At 42.8% G+C, this 18,637-nt stretch overlaps 2 protein-coding genes across 3 annotated transcripts in view; both read right to left on the bottom strand.

The window, feature by feature from the left end:
- Positions 1-18,637, bottom strand: part of cntn5 (contactin 5) — a 102,208-nt gene that overhangs the window by 21,511 nt on the left and 62,060 nt on the right. For both annotated transcript variants that reach the window (XM_053423651.1, XM_053423652.1), the window contains exons 8-12: positions 14,128-14,230; positions 7,946-8,127; positions 4,246-4,382; positions 3,992-4,121; positions 1,596-1,740 (exon numbers count right to left, since the gene is read on the bottom strand). In XM_053423651.1, coding sequence (XP_053279626.1) covers positions 1,596-1,740; positions 3,992-4,121; positions 4,246-4,382; positions 7,946-8,127; positions 14,128-14,230 — 697 coding nt within the window. The remainder of the gene's footprint in view (positions 1-1,595; positions 1,741-3,991; positions 4,122-4,245; positions 4,383-7,945; positions 8,128-14,127; positions 14,231-18,637) is intronic.
- Positions 17,401-18,303, bottom strand: LOC128440811 (sodium/potassium-transporting ATPase subunit beta-233-like). Its single transcript, XM_053423653.1, has one exon. The coding sequence runs from the start codon at positions 18,301-18,303 to the stop codon at positions 17,401-17,403; it is 903 nt and encodes a 300-aa protein (XP_053279628.1).

The raw sequence follows: 18,637 nt of genomic DNA, 5'->3' as shown, positions 1-18,637 counted from the left end.
ATCTGAATTTGAAGCTGAGGAAATGATTAGATTTGAAAGTTATCTCCAGACAAGTGAGGGGCCAATAATCAACATTTTAGGGCAACAAACTCAACAACTCAATCCCTGTCATTCAGTTACATCTAAACCAGGTCTTAAAATTACCTCTATAGCAAATTACAGGTATATCACCCATCTCCAAACTCACCATATAACACTAAACTATGGATTCTCTGCTTTTATCCAACTGTAAGAGGTTTGAAGGAGCGAGGATCGAACTATCAACTGGCTGCTGAATCTCAGCTGATAAACAAAAGGTTCCCTCTCTCTCTCTCTCTCTCTCTCTCTCTCTCTCTCTCTCTCTCTCTCTCTCTCTCTCTCTCTCTCTCTCTCTCTCTCTCTCTCCCTCCCTCCCTCTCCCCCTCCCTCCCTCTCTCCAGACCAGGGACTCTAAGCAGTGACTGATAACTTCAGCGGCGTCGCTCAGTTTGATTGATGGACCCTCGCCCCTGCTCAGCCCCCCCTCTAGGTGCAACCGGGAGATGTTCCCTCATAACAGATGATGCATCAAACTGCATGTGAATTCCAAATGCAATTGTGCGGGGCCTAAATTGTCGGCATCTGCGAGAGGGAGGTGGAGCCGCGGCTGCATCTCCAGAGCTTCTCCCGGGTACCTGAGGTGTTTTATTCTTGCAGTGACACTTAATTTCAGTTACAGTAATGAAACTGTGATGTGCTACAACAAGACACGTATATATATATATTCCCTCAAAAGGCCTGAGCCGGGATGATAAGGCTCCAATTTATGCTGCAAAACTACCAGGGAAAACAATATAGAGATATCGAGGGAGACAAAGCTTTTTAACGGCTTCATACATATTTTACAGGGGAATTAAGTTCCTCCAACAGTTTTCTGTACTTTAAGCTGTGCAGAGGAAGAAGCAGATCTGGGGCTATTTATAAATCTACCACTGTCTTCAAAGAAAACGTACACAATCTGTCCCAGTGACGGCAGCAGAATTTAATCCTCCCTCTAAAATATATAAAAGTACTTGAAGGGGGTTTATTTCAGATAGTTAAACAAGCCCTGTTTCTGCACAATAAAGGTCTTAAGGCAGATCCCTGCATCTGTGATATTTTTCCCTTTTGCATTTTAATATCACAAGTTGTAACAGGCTCCGGGGCCCTGACAGTTTATCGTGCAGTTCTAAAACAGGAGGACTCTGCTGCACTGCAAGTATATATTACTGTAATATCTTTGTTATATTAAATGATTACAGACATTCCAATAAATAACCAGGAAAAGATTAATGACAAAAATAGACTCATTCACTCCCCAAATCCCATTTGTCACCATATACAGTGCGGGGCCTATTATTATGAACATGGAGGTTTGAATCCCTGCTCTACTGAGATGTCCTTGAGCACAACACTGGATCCGCGACAGCTTCCCACAAACTGTAAGTGAACAGACACTTTGTTTCTCACAGAGATCAATAACCCCCGGAGTACTTCTCGTTATTTCATACACTCTCTAACCGACACGATCAAAACCAGATATCCAGTTTGTGAACAGCTCCACAGTGAAACTCGACGCCTCTGGAGAGCTGCTCTACCTTTTATTGGGTTGTATCCGTCTGTCTCCTCTCTTCCACGTTATCCGCGGCTTGGGCGACGCTCTGGGTTTGCACTCCAGCGACACGTCTTTGCCGAGCGTAGCGATGACCCGGACGGGGTTCGGGACGAAGACAGGAGCCGACGCTGTGTGAGACAAACACAGAAGATCTTAACATCTATGAAAAAAGTATAATATTTGTACTGTTTGTCATTAAAACTTCTGCTCTTGTCAAAATAAATCCTTTAAATACAATTGTTACTCAACTAAATAAAGATATATTCAGTTTTAAACCTGTACTTATATTTAACAAGCTCATTTCAGTGTATTTGCTTCGGAGTTTTGTCTGCCCCCTAGTGGTGAAAAAACAACATCCCGATGCCATTTGAATCCCAGTGCTGCAGCTAAAGCGTGATAAAGAATTTCAGCTCTGGGATTCCAAGTAAATTATTCCCACATTGCTGGCGGGTTCAGTATTTGATCAACATACTAATAACCACATTTCAAGCATGCACACATATAATAAAGCAGATTTAAAAATGTTGTCATACACTGTATAATGTACCACACTTAATTCTGTGTTAATTCACCATTATATGAATCTGTGTTGTGTAGTCTGCTCAGTAACTGATGTCATCACGTTAATGATGACACGGCTCGATGGTTTCCTCCGCTTTTGGGGAAATAGTTTTAACCCGTGTCTAACCGAGCTCCCCGAGTGAATAATAAACACACAACATAAACATTTTTTATAATTATTACTTGCTCAAGAGAACGAATTAAGCAGTAATGGTCTAAATGGGGCTCCGGGCAGGAGAGTTGATGTGGTCCTGGTTCCCGAGCTGTGTCACACATCAAGGCCGTCTACTGGCTGCGAGGCTTTGTCAGCCTTGATTATTCAAATCCTGAATGACGCTTTATACGTGACATTACACACAATGACAATTCAATCCCATCTGTAGCTACAGGCCGACCCCTCTCCCCGAAACACTTGTGTCTTTGAGCCTGAGTAGCTGCCTGAGTGGCAGAGGTCCCTGCAGACAGGGACAAAAAAAACAGCAGAAAACAGAGCAGTTGCTGTGAGTATTTGTTTTAATCAAAATAAGAACCGGCCTGCAGCTGGTGGCAGCACTTCTCTTATTGCTTCACCTGCTACCCCCCCACTGGAGCTGGATCTGGGACCAGATCACCGGCACGAGGGCGGCCGCTGCCCCCACGCAGCCTCCAGCGATCGCTCATCTTCAGGCTGTTATTAGCCGTGTAATGTGTCCTGATAGTGTTTGCTTGTGGACATCTCCCCACAGAGCACAGGTCACTGGGAAGAGATGCCTTGGGGGGGGTCACGCTATGAAAACATTCATCACGCGCTTCCAAATATCATCATTGTGACGGTGACTGGGAGAAGAGGCAGAAAGCAACTCCTCCGTCAGCGGAGAGGAAGATTATTAAAATCTGTAACTCTGCCTCTTATGAACCAGTGGATAATTCCACTGATTTTAAACTGGGAAAGAAAAAAACATCAATTTACGGACAATGAACAAAACAAACTTTGACCTGTTGCAGGATTTTTTTTTAAAATGCCACAGATTCCCCTTCCACAAAGGGCACGCCATGCAGACAGTAAATCAAACTGTCCCTCAGGGAAACATGGAAGGGGACTGGGTGTCACCAGATGTGTCCCAGTATAGAAGATGACAAGGAGAACACAGAACCAGTGACTGTTGAGCTTTTAGCCTGAAGCCTTAAAAAGCCAGAGAAGTTTTCCTCGGCTGTGTATGTCCTTAAACTTACAAGTGCATCTTCTGCTGTGTACAAAAACACAAGAAATACCATTTAGCTCCGACTTATAAAACATCGGATGAAAGTCAAGTCCAAAGTGAAGGTTTGTTGGGATCCACGTGTGGTCGCTGCTTTGATGACGAACCATAGAGCGGAGAGATAAGACCCTGATGGAGTCATTAAACTCCATCAAAGAAACCATTGATGTCTCCCATTAGTATAAATCTATAGGTACCAGTCATTGTTTTGTTCATTCTGCCCAGAATAATGTGCGCCTGCTCCGCTCTCCCCTCGACCTGATGTGCGTGGACACCTCAGTGAATACAACCAGAAGGATCCTTCTTTTATTCAGGCAGTCAAAATCAGGGCCCATTGATTGGCAATCAGCACATCTCACAGTTCAGCCTCCCCCCCCCCACACACACTTGCATTTCAATCTCCCTAACCTATCATCTGATACCTCATTCAGATGCCAATACTCTGTCTGCAATTCAATTCTCTGCAGAGGATCAAGGAAACGTGTCTGGCTGGAGCAACGAGGTAACGGGCATCAAACGCAGCCTTTTGTTCAGTATATTAATATATCAATATTTTTATTTGATATAAACCGTAAAATACCTAAAATGGTCAGCTCAGCACTGGAGTAGATGGCCCCGTATTTGTTCTCTGCGACACACTGGTACATCCCCGAGTCCGTCCGCTGCACGTTGTGAATGGTCAGGTCTCCGTTCATAATCACAACATGACCCTGAAAACAGAAGAAAAAGAACAACGTGTATCAAAGGAAGCTAAACTAAACATGTTTACTATACAGGTGTAGCTTCAATGGAGTGATTCAGGGTGATATTTGCATTGTGGTGGTGGTGAAGTACCTTGGGGGTCAAGGGCAGACCGTCTCGGAGCCAGAGGTAGGTGGGCCGGGGCCTCCCTGTGGCCTTGCACTCCCAATGGAGCTTCTCTCCACTATCCATCTGGGTGTTATTAATCATTCTTACCCACTGAGGGTAGGCTGGAACAAAAGAAACACGTGTATGAATATTACATCCTTGAAAAAAAAACACACAAAGAGTGGATATAGTAATCAGGAGACATGTATAAACGTTTTGTCAACACACAATGTGAGAGGCTGTATTGAAAACCCACAGTGAAATAGACCAAACCTCTTCTTTATATAATCCCTTAATGCCACCGGGGCTAAAAGAAGCTCACGCATATTTGAATTATTTATTTTTCTAAATCAACTTCAGCACCTTCTGTGTGTTTTTCTTTTTTAAGTGTTTTCTTTTTTTAGTCTTTTGATGTCACTTTACATTAAAATCCTCGAATCCTTTACGACACCGACATTCACCGCTTCTTTATTTCTGCCCCCTGGACAAACTTTAAAATCACACTTTACTTCCAGTTATAAGACAATTCTTCCTTTTTTCTGATCCTCTGCTCTTTCATCTTGAAGTAAGAAAAAACACACACGTATCTATTCTAATGAGCTGCTGGCTCACCGGTGCAGTAGAGACATCTACTCAAGGGAAGAGGGATGTTTTAAAATGATGTGCAACATATCCAGGATTAAGAGGAAGCATTGTTTTCACCAAAGAATCTTTGAAATCACTCTGTCAGACTTATTAGGATCAAATTAACTGAACTTGGTTCCTGATGGAATATCAAGTTATTCCAAATTAGACCATGTTAAAATCTGAAAGATGTGATATGTACGGCTATGTTGTTAAACTGTGATTGTTGTTGTTGTGATGATGAGAATAGAGCTACGCAGAACCAATCATGTGGATGAAAGAGAGTTCCAGTCCAAGACCCAGAAGACGAGGACATCGTTGAAAAGAAAGATCGGATGAATTCGGTAGCGTCGAGATATTTCCGATATTAAAAGTCGGAAAATAAGTAAATTGTGTCGATAGCTGATGATTCATATCGTGATGCATATCGATATCGACTGATTATCATTAATACACAACACATGTGTGAGTCCTGTGTAAACGAGCCTGAGTCCGGACTCACACTGTCTCTGCTGGTACGACCACTGGTGCATCTGTTCTAATGTTCAATCTGTACGTTCGGTGGTTGAAACACGAAACCTCCAGGTAAGATAACTTTTCCACCAACAACCAAAACAAACAGTTTCTGACAGAATCCAACCGACGCGAGTTTCTGATCAAAGAAACTTCTGAGACGCTTTTTGTTTGAACATAAGAAAATACAGACGGGATTTTCACTGATGGGACCAAGAGTGAAGCTGGTGTCAAAATGAAGAAACTTCCTCTTCTGTTTCCTCCTCTCCTCTCCTCTCCTCTCCTCTCCTCATCCTCTCCGCTTCTCCTCCTCCCCCCCTGTCCTCTTCTCCTCTTCTGTTCCCTCCTCTCCTCTCTTCATCCTCTCCTCTTCTCCTCCTCCCCTCCTTTCCCTTCCTAATATTATCCTCTCCTCTTCCTCCTCTTCTCTTCCCCTCCTCCTCATGTCGTTTTCCTCTTCTCTCCTCTCCTCTCCTCAACCTCTCTTCTTTCTCCTCCCCTCCTCCCCTCCTGTCCTCTTCTCCTCCTCCCCTCCTGTCCTTTTCTCCTCCTCACCTCCTGTCCTCTTCCGCCCTCCTCATACTAGCATATCCTCTTCCTCCTCTTCTCTTCCACTCCTCCTCCTGTACCTTTCCTCTTCCCTCCTCTTCCTAACCTCTCCCCTCCTCTCCTCTTTTCCACCTCTCCTCTCCCCTCTTCTTCCTCTCCTTCTCCCTCCGCTCCCCCTCTCCTTTCCTTTCCTCTCCTCTCCCTCTGCCTTCCTCCTCCTCCTCTCCTCTCTCCAAGTGAATCATGTTTGTGGACACAGTGTTTTGTTTCCTCTCCTCTCCTCTCCTCTCCTCCCCTCCCCTCCCCTCCTCCTCCTCCCCTCCCCTCCTCTCCTCTCCTCTCCTCTCCTCCTCCTCCTCCTCCTTCTCCTCTGTCCAAGTGAATCATGTTTGAGAACACGGTGGTTTCTCTCCCTCCACTGCCTTCTCCCTTGGGCCCCTTAACCATTAAGCTTCTGTTCTTTTCTTTCCTCCTCTTTCCTTGTTCTTGTTTCCAAGCAGCAATGTGAGTTCCTGTCCGACTCAACATTCTACTGAGGATATCTGTCACACTTTCAGACAGACAGACTGCACATGTTCCTCTTCTCTATTCTGCAGTTTATTTTTGTCGATACCGAGTCTGATCTGAGGTTGTAAATATTTCAATTTTTGCACATTCACAAGATTCAAACATTTAAAAGGCGTTTTTTACTGGGACTGGATGCTTCTGTCAGCCTCATGTCAATCACTGTCAAACTGTTTTTTATTTTAACCTCCTATATTTGCATAAACTCTTAAATTAGATTCTCACTCGGTTACATCACAGCTGTAAATGTTCCCATCAATATGTGAGATCCAACAGACCCCCCCCCCCCACATGCAATCACACGGCCAGAGCCAGACAAATGCTTTTGTAAGTGTGATTTAATTGATATTTGTTATGTTGAGGAAAGGCTCCCTCACCGTGAAAGTTCAAACAACCAGCTCACCTGTGTAAATTACATTTAGCGTGAAGCTGCTATAAACTGAGACCCTCTATTCTCCGTGTGATGGCCACAGAATGGGGGTTGCCAAGAAGCGCAGGGCCTTGGAAATGTGTCCTGCCGAGGCCGAGGGACTCTATTATCTGGGGACCGAGCACACGGCTCAGACAGAGAAGAATAGAGGACACACGGGGGCACAGGAGTAATTTGAAAAGCTCACAGGTATCGAACGTGGGCTAGAAAACTACAAAAACTGGGCTTCATCCTAATGCAAAACATAAAGATGATAATGATGATTATTGACTAAATTCATAACTGCTTTACTCTTCCTGAAACTGTGAAAAAGACAATTATAACATCCCGAGTGTCTTTTAAATCTCTTGAACAATTTTAATACAAATATTTAATGAATGTGTGATATGATGTGTTATATTTTTGTGGGTTTCTTCCTTTTTAGACTATATTATTTTGTCTACTTCATTATTATCCTATACACCTGCATTAGGTTTAAGATGAGAGTATAGATACATTTTGGTCCTTGGTTTTCTAGCCAACAGATTGTTTTATGTTTAATAAGGTTTAAAAAGAAAACAACAAAATCCACAAAATCAAAACAGGTTTCTCTGACAAATTCTGAGAAAGAATTGGATGAATAAATCAGGAAAAATGTTATTACAGAAAACAATTTCATTATGTTAAATAACAACTTAGAAGAGAAAAGTTTTGTCCTGAAAACAACAACAACAACATCACAGGTTGTTATTCTAGAGAGAAACATCTTGTTCATTGAGCTGAGGAACCCTCGTTATTGGACTATCTCTAATGGCCATGCGATTAGTCCACGGACCGGTCAGAAAGTCAACCTCCACCACCTCCTCACTGATTTAGAGAAAAGTGTAACCGCATCATTAAAAATCTGCAGGAAACTATGCGGATGAAACAGCTCATCAAAAATTCAACATTCTCACATTGCACATTGTTTGATTTTTTTAAAAGAGGAAAAAGAAATCACAGGAATGAGAATGTGCTCCGACTCACTGTAGACCTGCAGCTGTCCTTTGAAAGACGTGCCCCCTCTCGGGTTCTCCGCTTTGCACTCGTACGTCCCCGAGTCGTCCAGTTGAATGTTGGGGATCTCCAGCACGGCCTGAGACTTGCGAAGCCGCGCCTTCTTGGGGATGTTGCCGTTTATCTTCCTCCATGTGATCGTTGGCACTGGGCTGTGAGGGCAGAGCAGCGTGATGTATAGATACAGTCAGGGAGAGAAGACAGGCTGTGAGCTGCAATGATGATGTGATTCAGAGGTGTTTCTTTAGTTTTCTTTAAAGTAAGAACATCAACCTGACATCTGACAATGACCTTTTTTAATAATTACCTACAACTACTACACACATTTGAAGGTAGGTTTGTGATATAGCTTGTGAATGTAGTTATTTAAAGTTGGCTGAAGTTTGACTCGGTGCACAGAACCCCCGAACTGGGGAATAAGTTGCCGTTGTCGTGAACGTGCTGCTGTCATGATGGACAAGGTCACTCACATTGACGAGTCTCAGACACCACGGCCACTGAGAGCTGGTCGTCTTTTCAATAGTTTTATTAATATTCAAAGCATCACAAGGTCAAAATACATGGAACTCCTCCCTGCACCTCCTTGGGCCCTAAACAGAACACGTGAGGTCATAACATCAACGATCCTCCAGAGTCGCGACCGACCGTCAGACTGAGACTTCTTTCTAAACACAAGATAGAAAATAAAAAAAAAAAGAACCTTGATAGATTCATTCCAGATATTTCTTGTTTTCATCTGCAGAAGAAAAAATCTGAATAATTTACATTTTTGAGTTTTTTACAATCCTAATACTTCTTAGATGTTAAAACTCGTGATTATTGCATCGATGTATTATTTATAAATCAAGTTGTCTGAGCCTTGGACGGCTCACGGAAAAGAAAAGAAGCAAACGAGCCTTTGGAAAAATCGTTGTGGGCATTTACGTCTCCATGATTAATTAAAATATTAATAATCAAATCAATAAGCAATGAGAGATCCCAGAAGCCCTTACCTTGAGTTTAACCACTGACACGCCGCGACATCTATTTAATATTGGTTCTTCTCCACATGTGAGTCATTAACCTTCTGATCACTCAATGATATATTTACCGTAGCAAATGCCCCCCCCCCCCCCCCCCCCCCGCATTAGACTCCAGCTCCCAGAGGGACACAGACAATACTCCACGGTTCTTTATGATTAGTGTGTGAGCGCCTCCATCTATCCTTGTTTATCCACGGCTTGCCCTATAGGCTCTGGTGATGGATGAGTCGCACACGGGGCAGGAGGACGTCCAACTCGGAGCTCGCTCTCAGACGCGCTCTCTTGTTCCACAACCAGAATAGACGCCACACAACTGACGCCACACAAAACCTCCAGTGAACCCATCAATCATTTTTAGCCGGAGATGGAAGAAACGTTACATCCCTGAGCTTTTTTGATCTGTTCCAAATTTTCACAAGGACACCGAAGCGCTCTCGGCGGCAATGAGCTCAAATTAGGATTCAGAGCGTGTTTTTATATTAAACAAAGTGTTTTTCCTTTTCATTTTTGAAGGAAGTTTTATGTCACATTCTTTCCTTTCTTTTTTTTTTGTAGACTAATGGTTTAAATTTTTGTTCTTTTTTGAATTGCTAGCTCATTACCTCACAGCACACATTTAGGCTTCCTCTCATCACCGGGAGTGTGAAGCTAAATAATGAATAATAGTTCAAACACATTTCAGTCTGCGGAGCCTCAACTTTCTGCACAAGGGTCCAGGGACAAAGTTCTGTCAGTTTGACTTGAGACAAAGTTTTAATTAATGTTTAATTTGAATCCCAAACGTGGAATATAAGGTAGATTAGTTTCTTAAGAGAAGATATATCACGATGTACAATGACTTAAAGATGGACAGTTGAGCTCAATTTGGTATTTATGTCTCGTGAATTCCAGTTAATCCCTCAGCTGAGGAAGAAATGTAATTGTACCTGAGAAGATGATGTTCTCACCTCTGTCTGTTTCTTTGTCAGGAGGATTACGCAAAAACTACAGAAAGGATTTACATGGAAAGTAATGGAACAATGAACCTGGGCCAAGAGATACGTCTTTACGTTTTGGCACAGATGTGGACAAAGGGGTGGATTTCTTTTTTTTATTAAACTTTCTTCAATATTGAAAGATATGAAAAGAAAACCTGATATTGCAGCGGGATTGAATTTAAGGAGACTGTGAGGCGAAGGTGTGTCAAACATTATTCTAATTAAATATTGTACAAAAACTATCATTACTAGTATCACCCCACCACTGTGGTTATATTATATACTTTAATAGTGAGTTAACTAAACTATAAAAGTCGGTAAAATTTACTATCTGCGGCCATATTTTTAGTGCTTGGCATTTTCATTTTAATGCCTCTGTGGCGCGTAAGAACATATAAATTACATACATTCTAATAAAGGGAGGACAGATTGAATCGGTACTGGTGAACATTACGTGCGGTTGTCCTTGTATACGAGAGGAAGAAGTTCGCTGAGACCTTTGGCTCTGAGTAAACTCCCGATAAGTTAGAGAACACCAGCGAGTCTGCAGGGACCTCGAGGGACCCGAGCACCAGGCCTGAATCTTCCTGAGTCTACGGCAGCTTTTCCCTTCGGAGGCAGAATAATGAGCTGTATGTGTTCACAGGACTGGGGGCGGGCGGCAGAGAATAGACTCATACAGTTTGGAAATAATAAACTCTGCCCGTCAAACGTCTTCTGCATGAAGCAGTCGGTAAAAAACTATTAACGAATGATTAGTGGGTTTAACCTAAGAGGTGAAACATCTTCGAGAGACACAAGCAAGTCCAGTTCTCTACGTCCATTTGGACAACTTCTGAAAAGAAGACATAAAAAACTACAAAGCTCTGCAAGGTAGATTTTTTCCAAAGCGGTCAAATTGAGTATTATATCCCCTCTTTATTGTGAATGTGTTGCATGCAGTTTATTTTTAAGTGTTACAGTTTTCCATTCCAGAACGCACCCACAGGCAAGTGCTGTAGATTACATCTTAATTAACTTTCCACACAATTGTTGTGCACCTCATCAAGACTAGTTCCATAGAAAAGGTTCAGAATTAAAACTAATACTGAGAATAAACTGGAGAATTGGTTTGTTTTAAGCTCATTTACATCTAAATATTATCCCAGGATTTAGCTCATGTGCTCAGCTCTGGGTTTCTCTTTGGCCCCCTCCGGATATTCTATGCTGTTTGAAGAGGAATCTACCTGAAACACAAAAGCCACATTTATACCCGTATGACCGGAGCACAACAACTGTCTCTCAAAGACATTAGCCGCGGTGGTATGAGATGTGCCGTCATTAAGAGGCACTCTCTGCTGCGGCGGACAGCGTGGTCCTTGTGGTCCTGCTGCAGCTCAAAGAGGGAAGCTGTAAAGGCTTTGGAGAGTTTGATTCCCTCTGGGGTCACAGAAACTAAAAGTATATCCACTACACCGAGGCAATTTGGATGAAAGCATCCACCGCATGCTACGTATTGTATTTTAAGTGGAAACGAGTGGGAGAATGTGTAACCAATCAAACGTACAAGGCTTTTGAACTACAGCAAACTTCAAACTGCACTATCCTTTGAAAATGAACTCAGCCAACAACGCTGCCTCGTATGAATCACACTGCGAAAAAGCCATGGGTTTGAATTGAATCTGGATTGTTTGGAAATTTGCAAGAAGCATACACCATCATCAATATGTGGCTCTATCCCCTTCAGCTTGTCCTCACCACAGGTTTGCATTAACTAGGAAATAAAGGGAGAGTGGAAATATATCTGCATACTGAGCGACTCGGTTAAACAGCTAGAAGCTACAAGCCCGAGGCTGTGAGGGAAGCTAATGGGAATCTTGCAAAAGGAAAACATTGACTATGTGCTGGGAGACAGACAAACCAGCAAACGAGCGGGCTGGGATGATGACAGTGAGCGGTGACATGTTTGCTTTGCAGCACTGACTGCCCTGAGAAATGAGCTAATTACCCCGAGCTGGGATTCATGTTCTCACCCTGTCCATTTGTTGTGTTGCCTGATGTGTTTGGCGGCTGGATTTAAACTAGGGAATCAATTTCCATGAAACCTGGTGGAAGAGATGGGACAGGGATTCAAAGAGGAGGATCCTGGACTGTTTAGATGGTGCTACACTCAAACTGTTTATTTAAATTAGTGTCTCTCTTGTCTTTATTATAGATTCATTTTGCGATTTGATTGAATTTAAAGAGACTTCTCGCACAATCACATCGATGGAAACGACAACGCAAAAGCCACAAAATAGAAAAACAACCACAGAAGAAGAAGGCAACAGAGGATGTTGACAATAGAAACACGATTTTTGCACAAAATACAGGGTTTTGCAGTTGTGTTGTGACTTTTAAATGAATATTGTGGCTTTTGCACTTCCTGTTTTCAGTCAATACGCTTTTTTGTGAGTCATCTCAGCTGCTATAACGTTGGGTCTGTAGTGGAGGTATGAATCATACTAGTTGTTTAGTAAGAAACTTCCAAAAAGCCAGATGAACCTCGCTGCAGGATTCCTTTTGTCTCCTATTAAACGATTCCCCTTTCTAGTCAGTGGTTATATATATTTCTCTTTTTATTTATATGAAATAACTCCTCAAACATCAGAAGCTCAGTGGTGGTCCGGTCCACAACAGTAAACAGTTGTTATCACTTTACACAGGATTTCTTTTCACGTACCCACCAGCTACAGACCCGTGATGAATACTCACTCTTTGCAGGCACTGCTAAAAATAAACACAACAACCCGTGAACGCAAAAAAAACTCATTAAAACTAAGGAGGGCTGTGTTTTTTATGGGTCTCTCTTTCATTTCCATCGTCTCATTGTTCTCTTTGCCCTTGACTGTGGCCTACAAAGCACTGTCACTGGCAAATATCAGGAGAGAGAATCACATCAAGGAGCGTCGGCGTTCACGCACAAAGAGCCGCTCTGCCCCGGCTGAGCTCGCCGTGCCACCATACATATTGATCAACAGGAGAACAAAACCTATTTTAACTTCGCTCTCCACGGCTATATAAAGACGGGCGGTTTCTTAATAGGGTGCGCTGATAAATCATTCATCTCTACACACGAGGGGTAAGTCACCGGCTGACTGAGAGCCATCAGCCGCAAATTACTTCATTGAGAGAATCACAGGAGCAAAAAAAGAACTAAAGCTGTTTGGCTGTTCTACATCTATTTAAAATCTTCGCCCTCGGCTTCATAAGGAAACCAAAGGGTGTGAGATTAGAACCCAGTGTCTATATATTTAGGAAATGACAAACCGTAATGTGGGATAATTAACTGAAATGAAGGTAAACAATTATGAGGTCCTTACTCATCTCGAGATTAGAGACTGTTTGCACTTAAAATAGGAGTCGGCGATGAATTATTCATGTTGAACATTTATAAACAGGATGGAGGAAGGATGATACACGACTGTCGGGTCTGATGTCAAATTATTTAACGTAAAGTCAAACACCAATTCAGCTGTGTTTGAAAAAAAATAACAGAGTGACAATGTTTTGCAGTAATTTCTAGATAAAAAAAAGTAAATTTTTGGGTCAAGCCGACACAAACTTTATCTTAAATTCATTTTTAAAGTAAAGCAGCTTCGTGAACCCTGATGCTAACTTTAGCCACAGAAGTAAGTGCTCTTGGTTTTAGTCTCCGTGGACAAAAGCGTCTTCGTCCCTCCTGGCAGACGACTGTCACCGATTTCATTTCTCTCCCACAGACATAACCTCGGCTTTCCTACATTCACAACAGGGCCCTGAAAGCACCCAGGAAAACACAGATACATTAGAGCTCTCAATTACGAGTACACACGGGCCCCCAGGGCAGAATTCCCCATTGAGTCTTCCCCCTCCGTGCACTAACATGTCATCTAACAGCTGAGCCACGATGCCGCACTGCTCTACACTCACTTAACATCCCGCCTGAGGACGAGACGGGCCTGGTTCCCTCTCAGGTACCGGGATGATCTCATTTAAACACGAGACAAAAGAAACACACAGGGAGCATCATCCCAAGGATCTCTCTCGGCAGCAGAGCGGCGATAGGCTGCGGTTTATTGTGCCTGGTGATTAATTTTATATTGCTGTAATAAACAGCTACCTGTATTTGTGCAATATGCCGTTGTTTACTTACTTCCCCAGAGCAAAGCATTCCAGCCTGACAGTAACTCCTTTGGCGGCCAGGACAGATGTAGGGAAATGCACTTCAATTTTGGGCTCATATTCACCCATGACACCTGGAAAAGGTTAGGAGAGAGAAATGGCAGACATTAGAAGGAGGCAGATTGAAGCAGCCGCTCGCCCGGTCGCCATTATCATCATCTTTTCCTGCAGTGTGCGACACAGAGACAGGGCACAGTGATTTTAAAAATAAAGGGCGATGACCGCTTTATGTTGCCTTTTTATTCTTTTTCAGAATTGTATCATATGTAAGCAACAAACCGGGGGGAAAACATGAAGCAGCATATCTTGAGTATTCCTCGTATTTATACCCCTGAAAGTACACACAGTGCATTCAATAATGCAGTGACTGCACATTATGCACGCCATCTGGTACATTGTTCCACTATCCACTATAACTGTACACACAGTTTATTAATAGGGCAAGTGGCAGTGATGATGAAATACAGAGCATGTGACTGAATAATCATAGTTTTCAGAAACAGACTTCAAAAAATTGGTTTTAACATAGATTTGTTAAAACCCCCCCTCCCTGTAAATGTGTGTCTGTGTGTGTTTGTGTGGAAAATTACTCAACATTGCATGGATGTATTTTCACAGAACCTGACATGAGTGCTTGAAATCACAAAAACAAATCATCCAGACGATGCTCTCCGGTGACAACATGGTGCCGTTGTGCATTGTCCTCAGGAATTAGTAAACCACTCCACAATTCCCCGACACGCAACGAAGGATACAAAGGTTGTTGTTGTTGGTTTTTTTTTCATCATACTTTGCTAAGTGCAACCAAGACTCACACCTCCGCTCTCACAGCCAGAGGATGTGTTGTCTTTGTTTACTCATCTGTACGTTAAGGCGGCCATTTGTAACCATTTGCCGGGAGTGACACGTCAGACGACATTGAGCAAATTCGACGGAGCAAAGGAAAAGCACCTTCACCTGGGATCTCATTACTATTATCTGTCTTGTTAAGCAGGAGCTTTGCGATATGAATATCACATGAGCGTTTGTTCTCTTCACCACGCGGCGCTACATGCAAACACAATCATCACAAGTGTCAGCTGCACCAGCCGACCCCCCCCACCCGCCCAAGTTCATAAGAAAACCATACGAGGGGCATATGCAGCGCTCCTCCAGATGTGCGGTGATGTAGATAATCAGTGAGACCAATGAATGGCCAATAACAATAATTACCCCCCCCCTTCACACTTGTTGTGTGTGATAAAATGGCTGCTGAAAAATAAGAAGGAGTGAGGTTGTTGAGCTGTGGTGCTCGATGTATAGAGAAAGGAGTTTTATGATATTTGTTCCAAAGGACTTTTCAATTTCAATCTCATTCCCAACATTTACGGCTCCAAAGCAGCCCTTCACATATAATGCATTTTCAATATTTCATTGGCCACAGTACATTCAACATTATATTCAGCCTCAGTGGCTGGACTGGAAGGAAGTGAGATAAATAATGTCCAGGCCCGATGTGCTAAAACGTTACTGACCCTCATTTCTCACCCAGCATTATATCTTTTTTTTACGTCTCAACTTTATTTATTAATCAAATGAAAATTACATTTTTCCCTTTGTGCTTTGTTCTTCTGCAAACCAATTTCCAAGCATGATGCCCACCCGAAATGTTATCAGGGCTCCAGGCTAATGGCGTAGAGAGCATAGAAGTGCTCTATCCGCTTTATCAGCTCTCTGATCCTGGAACAGATGAGTGTTTGGAGTTCTCATGCCTCTCACAGCCACTAATGCAGAGCAACCTTTGAACTTTTGAAAATATAGACAAAAACATGCTTTGTAGATTTGAATGTTTTGACAAATTCATTTATTAATATCAATATCCAAATAAGAACATTATCTTCCTTCATCTCCAGCAGAGCTTCATGCACGGAGCACGATCAGCAGACCAGAACATGCTGAATCTCTGATTCTTTTACGTTTTATTATTTTTTATGATTTAGTTTTGTCTTGAGGATGAAGAAGCAGTTTATTTCCAACTGCTGCATGCTCCTAATGATCAAAACATATCTAACCTACAACTCAATTTGTTTCAAGTGCACTAAAAGCAACGACCCCATTAGCCTGGACAGATTCAGTGTGCTGCTCTTCAAAGAATAATATGTGTATGATAGTGGAAAAGCGGAATGTGTATGTTGAGGGTAACGCAGAACGAGTTGTTTTGACTGCACCGCTAAAGATATGTGGGTTGGTAAAAAATCATGCTGACATCCAATATGGCTGTGGGCCTAAGGTCGTCAATAATCATCTACCGTGAAGTACCAGCACACATGCCCATGTGGAGATGACATGTGCCGGCAGATATTGTGTTTTACTGATACTAGTGATGGTGTGGAGAGAGAAAATGGCTTTGGGCGGCAACAACAACACCAGTGATGCTCCAGTGCCGCTGTAACCTTCCACCAGGGAAAAGCAATAGGTTAGGTTAGGCTACTTTATTGAAGAGACGGCATATCCATCCAAAGAACAGTACAAAATTATAACTCACTGACAGAAGAGAGGATCATAAAATCATAAAACCATAAAAAAAAAACATGACAAAAGGGGCTAAAATGCATCACTATCAATAGAAAGACTGGATAGGGACAAGTGTGCAAATGTGGTGACAGCCCGTTCAAGTGAACGATTGCGGAGGGAACAAAACAATTTCGGTAGGGTTTTGTTTTACACCTTGGGGCAGCAGACCTTCGACCAAAGTAAATGATAAAACAGACTCAATAAAAGAATGATAAAATAGTGTCAATATTAAAATAAGACATTTTGCACAAAACTTCGCTGTTTGGTTCAAAGTTCAGTTTGGAGCAAGCCAAGGGTGGAATCTGTGATGACATTGATTTTCTTCCGCATAGAAGAGTTTTAGTTGTAGATGGATAATTAAAAAAATACTTGACAAAAATAAATGGAAACCACACGTCAAAATGAAATACTCTCGGGAAAGAGACACAGCCCGCTACTGGAATCGTGGTTTTACAGTAACAGATGAATTTATCCCCTGGCTCAAGGAATATTTTCATTTACAGTAGAATTAATATTTGCTATTGCTAATTTTTGTATTTTAGACTCTAACCCTCGGCAAACACACAGACAAGCTAGTGTAAAGCACAAGGATTAAATGTTTAAGTGTCTAGTGGTGTATTTCTGAACTGGTAAATTCTCTCTGAATTAAATTTTTAGTTTTTTAAAACGAGAGTTCTCGTCCCGGCTGAGCTCAAGAGCTGATTGTGATCTTAACGAGGAAACGTCCTCGGTAGCGGTCTTTCTCACTGTAGCCGATGTTTGCTCCGTATGCTTTGCACTCGATGCGGAGCTCCTGGTCCAGAGCGATGTTGGCAAACTGGACGGCCACCAGGGGCTGCAGGTACTGAGGATGCAGCAGTTTGCCGTAGTACGGGTAGTACTGGAGAGGAAAGCCTCCACCTAAGCCGAAGTACTTGATCTCTCCAATCTTGCCTGCATCCTCTTCCCTCCGATTCTTGCAGTGAATGGGGATCAGGTTGGGCGTTAGTTTGCCCCGAAGAGCCTCTGGGAGTGACTGATTTGAGGGAACTATTGGCCTGAAGTTGACGATCCTGTTGAGCTTGACAATGAGGCAGGGCTTTCCCTCCTTGAAGCCGAAAGTGGGGTCGCTGTCCCCTGAGCAGTTGCCGAGCCAGGTCTTGCGGAAGCGGCAGGCCTTCCTCTGTCCGGCGTCGCTCTCCAGACGTCCACGGTCCTTGTACGTCTGACAAGAGTTTCCACAGTCTTCGAATTTCATCAGAGTAGACTGTTGATACTCCTCGTACTGTTCAAGGAAAGTCGCCACGCTGTCCACGTACTTCTTGTATGAGGTCTCATCAGACCTATTGAAAGCAATCTCAAATTTCTGTGAGCGTGGGGTGTGTGACAGACCCGGGGGAGCGACTCTGTCCTGGTAGGTGGGTTTGTAGTCACTTAGAGTGAGCAGCAAAGCCTGAATGGTCGCCGTAAAAAATCCAGCAAGGCATCCGAAGAATATCACGTAAAACAGGAGGATCTTAAACCAGCTGCATCCTGTTCGTCCCATGAACGCCTTCTTCTCTGAATTCCAAACCCAAGTCCTCCAGCCGCCGTCGCTGTTATCAGGTCCCGACATGTTAGCTCCTCGGTTAGCGTCCTCCATCGGCCTAACTTGAGTGAGATTTCACGTCTGTGGTTAGGTCACTTCTAGCTCAGAATGTTGTCGACTGTTCCCCACAGGAAATGGGAAAGCACTGATTCGTAAACCTGCACCTCAGCAGGTTCATCCAAGGTGAGAAGTCGTATCAAACTGCGTTTTTATTCCTTTCATGCTTGACATTAAACATTTCCTTTGATTTAGGTTTGTTTTCTATGTCTTTATTGTCATTTATTTTATCTGCATTTTTATTGCTTTGATCTTTTTTAAATGTATTAAACTTTTTTATGGCACTGTCAATTTCATTCATACA

The sequence above is a fragment of the Pleuronectes platessa genome, chromosome 5 (genome assembly GCF_947347685.1).
Source record: "Pleuronectes platessa chromosome 5, fPlePla1.1, whole genome shotgun sequence".
Taxonomy (NCBI): Eukaryota; Metazoa; Chordata; class Actinopteri; order Pleuronectiformes; family Pleuronectidae; genus Pleuronectes; species Pleuronectes platessa.
The sequence above is the reverse complement of the archived record's forward strand: the minus strand, read 5'-3'. Positions and strand labels throughout refer to the sequence as shown.